General features: G+C 60.4%; 1 protein-coding gene across 1 annotated transcript in view; it reads left to right on the top strand.

The window, feature by feature from the left end:
* Positions 1 to 1,949: 1,949 nt before the first annotated feature.
* Positions 1,950 to 5,582, top strand: part of LOC104074244 (scavenger receptor cysteine-rich type 1 protein M130 {ECO:0000250|UniProtKB:Q86VB7}-like) — a gene marked incomplete at its 3' end in the record, with an annotated part of 8,448 nt that continues 4,815 nt past the window's right edge. The window contains exons 1-5 of the mRNA XM_009574304.1: positions 1,950 to 2,131; positions 3,006 to 3,100; positions 3,938 to 4,048; positions 4,461 to 4,657; positions 5,380 to 5,559. Coding sequence (XP_009572599.1) covers positions 1,950 to 2,131; positions 3,006 to 3,100; positions 3,938 to 4,048; positions 4,461 to 4,657; positions 5,380 to 5,559 — 765 coding nt within the window. The remainder of the gene's footprint in view (positions 2,132 to 3,005; positions 3,101 to 3,937; positions 4,049 to 4,460; positions 4,658 to 5,379; positions 5,560 to 5,582) is intronic.

Here is a 5,582-nt window from a genome sequence, read left to right as displayed (position 1 = left end):
CTGTGTGTCTGCAAGTCCGAAGGAGCAGCCCCTGCAGCCCTGGCTGGAGCAGTCGGGGTGGGGGTGGCTCGGGGGCACCCCAGGGCTGTGCCTGGGCACGGTGCCACGAGGAAACCACAGACTTCCTGCCTGGGCGCTGCGGGGGGAGTGCGGCGAGCGCTGTGAGGCCACGTGGGCTGTGATTTGTGCACCTGCAGGCTGCAGCTCCCGATCCGCCTGCGGGGAATAACGGCCCCTTGGTCGCACACTGAGAGTCAGGGATATGTCTGAGCCTCTGGGCTGTATGTCTGCTGCCAGGGCAGGGACATGTCCCAGCTGTGGCTCCTGTGAGGGACCTTCCATGGGGCTCTCCAGGGAAGGATGGGTGAGCCAGCACTCCTGGCATGAGGTTCTGGCCTGGGCTAAGGCCCATTCACAGCTGCTGCTCCCAGTACAGGGGCGTCTGTAGCAGGGGCAGGGGCTGTTTCCTTCCCTTCCTGACACAGACCCTGGTGCAATCCCAGCCCTCTGGTTCCCATGGCACGGGGATGGCTGGACACTCTCACCTTGGACTCTTGGATGTGCCTGGCATAGGAGATGCTCAGTGCTCCTGGTCAACACCACAGGGTTCAAGGGGTGAAAAACCCATTTCCCCCCCAACAACCTGCCCTGTCCTGTGACGGCCCTCCACCACAGTGACGTGACACCTGCAGCAGAGCTGTCTCTCATATATGGTCATGAATGGCACTGGAGAAGTTCATTGGAGGGCTGGGCTGTTTCGGAGAGGAGATAGCTCCCGATAATGTCTAAAAAGGTCCTGCTGCTTTGATTGGCTCGTCCTGTAGCTGGGCTGGGATCTGCAGAGATATATTGCCCTCTTGTCATCATTGCCCCCATGAGTCCCCAGGAGCTGAGGCAGGGAGTGTGGCGCAGCAGGGATGTGCTGGCAGGGCAGGAGGCTCAGGATGGGCACAGAGGGACTCCTGTCCCCTCAGATGTTGTGGTTGCTCCTCTGGGTACAGCTGTGCAGCGGTAAGTGCCAGTTCCCTTGTCCCACAGCCCAGGGCCAGCGGGTACCAGCACGGTCATAGGATCTGTCTGGGAATGGGATTCTCTGAGGTGCTACTGAGATGAGGGTCAGAAGGTGCTCAAGTCCATGGACCCTGTGCCTGCCTGTCTGGGTGGGAGAGAGTATCTCCTTTTCCAGGCTCCAGACCCTGTGCCTGGCTGGATTCATAGACATTCATAGACACCCTTTTGGGACCCTCTGTTCCCCAGCACTGTGCCTCTGGAGCCGGTGGTGGCCTAGCTGGTGATGGCAGCACCCAGAGATGCCCAGGGCACTCTCAACCTCTGGGGTGCCCCGGAGGGTTTGTGTGCTACTCACTGCCTCCCGGTTCCAGGGGAGCCCTGACCCCATGAGGGCAGTTTGTGCCCTGAAGAGGGGACATCTGCGTAGAGAGACATCCTTCCTGGGGGACCTGGCCCAGTGCAGGGGCTGGGCTGACACCAGGGACAAGGAGGGGATGTAGATGGGGAGATCATTGGAATCACCTTGGTGGGAACACGGAAAGCCCTGGGGATGGGGGTGGGTTTGGATGGTGCGGGGGCAGGTGGTTTGCATGGGAAGCCGGCCTGGGTACACGGGGCTGTTCAGGGGAAGAGAAGTGGGCTGGGGAAGAGCAGGTGCCCTGTGCAGGGCTGGGCACAGTGTGGAGGTGTGCAAGGGCAGGGGGTAGGTGGCCGTTGGGGTAGGAAAAGGTGCCTTGTGCGGTGGGATGGCGAATGACCCAGCAGGGCCAGAACTGCACACCCCCAGCCTTCCGCAGTGCGTGGGGATAGAAGGGACCCCCGCACTGCACTGGGGACAGCCTGCAGGGGAGAGGGCTCCCAATCTGGAATCTCGGACATGGGCAGGGCGTTCCCCCAGACCTGAAGTGCTGAGCCCTGGCACTCTCCTGACTGGTCCCATGTTGGTGTTTGAAGGGGCTGCAGAGGTGAGGCTGGTGGATGGCGGCAGGCGCTGTGCTGGGAGAGTGGAGGTGAAACACAGGGGTGAGTGGGGGACCATGTGTGGTGACTACTGGAGCATGAACGATGCGGCAGTGGTTTGTAAGCAGCTGGACTGTGGGTCTGCTGTTGGAGCTCCTCAGTACGGACACTTTGGGCCAGGATCTGGCCCCATTTGGATGGATGACGTTGGCTGTAATGGCACCGAATCTGCCCTGTCTGACTGCCCACACAGCGGATGGGGGGAAAGTCATGCTCATGACGCTGGAGTGATGTGTTCAGGTAAGGGGAGAGCCTATTCCCCACCTCTGGGGCTGGGATGGGGGAAGAGACCTGGCTTGCCCTCAGGGAGCAACAAGCGGGCACTAGAGCATTGTTCAATGTGGCCGGTCGCACTGCCGAGCTGGGACTGTCATTGCTGGTGTCCCCGGTCCCTCGGGAAAGCCCAGTGGGAACCTGCCCAAGTGTGCCCTTACCTGCCTGACCCTGCGCTGGCTCAGATTAATCCCCACCCTGCCCTGCATTGTCTGTTGATTCCCATATTTCTCCTCTTATTCACCCAGGACCTGTCTGGCAGTGCCAAGGGCCAGGTTCCCCTATGCCAGAGGCACCAAGAGTGACTCATGTGGCCACCCACAGTACTGGGGAAGGGCGTGAGATGGCTAGCTGCTTTGGGGTTGTGCTCCCTGGCAGACACAAGTCCCTTGGCTGAATCAAAGGGTTTTCTTGGAGAGGAGGAGCACTTGGCCTGGTCTGAGGAGCAGGGTGGCATGTGGCACCTCATTCCTCTCCCAGGGTCACCCCATGAGAGCCTGCCCATGGGGACATGGCCCCATCCAGGAGTGCTGACCTGTTCCCCAGCCTCTCATGTCTGTCCCAGCCCCTGGCCGCCTTGCACTTTTGGGTTTGCCAGCATTTATTGGCACTCCCCTGTGCCTGCCCTTGCACTGGGGGCTCGGGTAAGCCCAGGGTTGCTCTCTGTCCACTCTCCTGCCCTCTGCCTGGCTATTGTCCAGGGACATGAGCATCCAGCAGTGCACTCTGGCCATGGCTGAGGACCTTTTTCCTGGCAGGCGGCAGAGCAGGGGGCTGGCACAGAGACCGACCGCAGGTACAGCCTCACTATACTTTTGCCCTGTGACGTGTCCCATCTACCAGCAGTGCCCCACAGCCCAAGACCTTCCTGGGAACAGGGCATGTTTCTGGTGGCACCAAGAGGTTCCTCATGCCTGGTCCTGAGCTCAATGGGGCAGAGCAAGCTGCAGCAGCCAACAGCGCCTGGACTCAGTTCCCTGGAGCCCAAGTGCTCTAGGAGCTACAGTGCCCAGGGACCAGTGCCGGGCAGCCCAAGGCCTGGGGGCAGCAGCAGCTTGTCTGAGCAGTGCCTGTGGCAGCGGGTTTGGGAGAGAAGCAAGCCCACAAGTGCTGGACTGATTTCTGAGGAGCGGCAGGCAGGCCCTGCTGTGTTTGCCATCAGCACCCCCTGAGAGCAGCTGGTCGTGGGGCTTTTTGCCTTTGGCCACCTTGGACGTGGGACGTGGTCAGGGGACTGCCAGAGGGCTGTGGGAACTCTCAGGGGTCTTTGGTTGCTCCAGGATCTGGCTGGTTGGTCAGAGGGAATAGCCCCTGCTAAGGACATATAGTGATCCATGACAGGGACCCTTGGAAAACTGTCTGTGACTCGCACCTTGGTCCCAAAGGTGCCAACATGGTCTGCAGCATCTGCTGTGTGTCTGCAATAGAGACATACCCTTGAGTGCTGTGATGGTGTAGAGAAGGGGTGGTGGGGGGCCTGGATGTGTTTGTATCACCAACAGTCCCCCAACAGCTTCCTCTGGGATGCACAATGGGGACGATTTGGTCACGGCTTGCTTGGAGGTGATGCAGGATGTGGTCATGTATCTGTCAGAGGGCTCTGGGAACTCCCAGTTGTTTTGGTTTTTTCCAGGATTTGTCCGGCTTGTAGAAGGGAAGAGCCGCTGCTCAGGACGTGTGGAGGTCCATGATGGGGACCTGTGGAAAACCGTCTGTGACTCACACTTTGGTCCCAAAGCTGCTGGTGTGGTCTGCAGGGAGTTGCAGTGCGGTGTGGCCCTGCCTGTCGCTGGGCCAGCTCACTTTGAAGAAGGGGTCGGTCCCATCTGGGACGGAGAGCTGCAGTGTGTGGGGAACGAATCCCTCCTCGCCTCCTGCCCCAGGGGGTCCCCCAGGGACCAGCCCTGCACCCACATGAACAGCGCTGTTGTCACCTGCACACATAAGGACTCAGGGTGGAGTGCTGAACCCCAGGGTGGGAAACAGAGCAAGGACTGTGCTGGGCTGGGCTCGAGGACAGAAGGGATGATGGGTTGTCTGCAGCATGAAAATAGAGCAGAAGGAGAAGAAAGGCATGCTGTCCCACTGGCCTCTCCGCCAGCTACCGAGGGCACAAGAGCACCAATCCACCCTCAGTTCTCCTCTTCTGTCCCCAGAGTACACAGGGTTCAGGCTGGTAAATGGCAGCTCGGCGTGTGCGGGGAGTGTGGAGGTCCAGGTGTTGGGGACCTGGGGCACCCTCTGTGCCTCCCGCTGGGATTTCTCGGATGCCCACGTTCTCTGTCGTCAACTCAACTGCGGGTTTGCTGAGTCCATTCCTGGAGGAGGGCATTTTGGGAGAGGAATCGGACCTGTCTAGAGAGACTCATTCCATTGTGACAGGACTGAAGCTCACCTGGGACAATGCCCAGTGATCACCCTGGGGGTCTCACCGTGCTCCCATGGGAACAACGCCGCTGTCATTTGCTCAGGTGATTGCCAGGAAAATGCTGCATTAACTCCATTTGCCCTTTGTGTGCGACATGGCCACCCAAAGCAGGGGTCCCATAGCAGTACAGGCTGAATTTCTCCCTGGAGAAACCCTTGCTTCTCCGGGAGCCTTCTGGAGGGCTTTGCCTGCTCAGACTGACTGCTCTACTGCGGGAGAGCTGAGGACTGAGCGGAAGCAGGCATCTGCCCCCAGGGCAGCGGCTTAGGCCCCAGCGCCACTGCCAGGCCTGGGCTCCTATGTTTTCCTACTGTGGGATGAGTCCAGGATGGGGCTGCAGGGCTCTGCTCCACCCTCTGGCTGCAGACAACCACATCCCACCTCCACAGAGCGCCCTGCAGAGCTTCATCCCACCACTCAGGCAGGAGCTGCCTGGGTGCCCCCAGCAGCAGCAGACCTGGGTGTGAGCTGCAGAGTGGGCCCATGCTTTGCCCTCACGTCTCATCAGCCCAAGGCTCAATCTTGTCCTCTTTGGTCAGAAAATTCCCCCTCACCCTGCTCCCTGAAGGGTGCCATGCTCCCCAGTGCCGCCAATGGCTGTGGCATCTCTGCTCTCCGCAGGGTCAGCCGGCTTTGCATCCCTGCAGCTGGTGGGTGGAGGGAGCCGGTGCGACGGGCGAGTGGAGATCTTCCAGCGTGGGACCTGGGGCAGAGTCCTGGATGACCAGTGGGATGTGCAGGAGGCCAACGTGGTGTGCCGGCAGCTGCAGTGCGGACAGGCAGAGACAGCCTACAACCCCCCAAAGTCTGAGCGAGGGACGGGTCCCGTAGGGCTGCGAGGGGTCCGGTG

This window comes from Fulmarus glacialis, unplaced genomic scaffold, assembly GCF_000690835.1.
Source record: "Fulmarus glacialis isolate BGI_N327 unplaced genomic scaffold, ASM69083v1 scaffold17163, whole genome shotgun sequence".
NCBI classification, from domain to species: Eukaryota; Metazoa; Chordata; class Aves; order Procellariiformes; family Procellariidae; genus Fulmarus; species Fulmarus glacialis.
The sequence above is the reverse complement of the archived record's forward strand: the minus strand, read 5'-3'. Positions and strand labels throughout refer to the sequence as shown.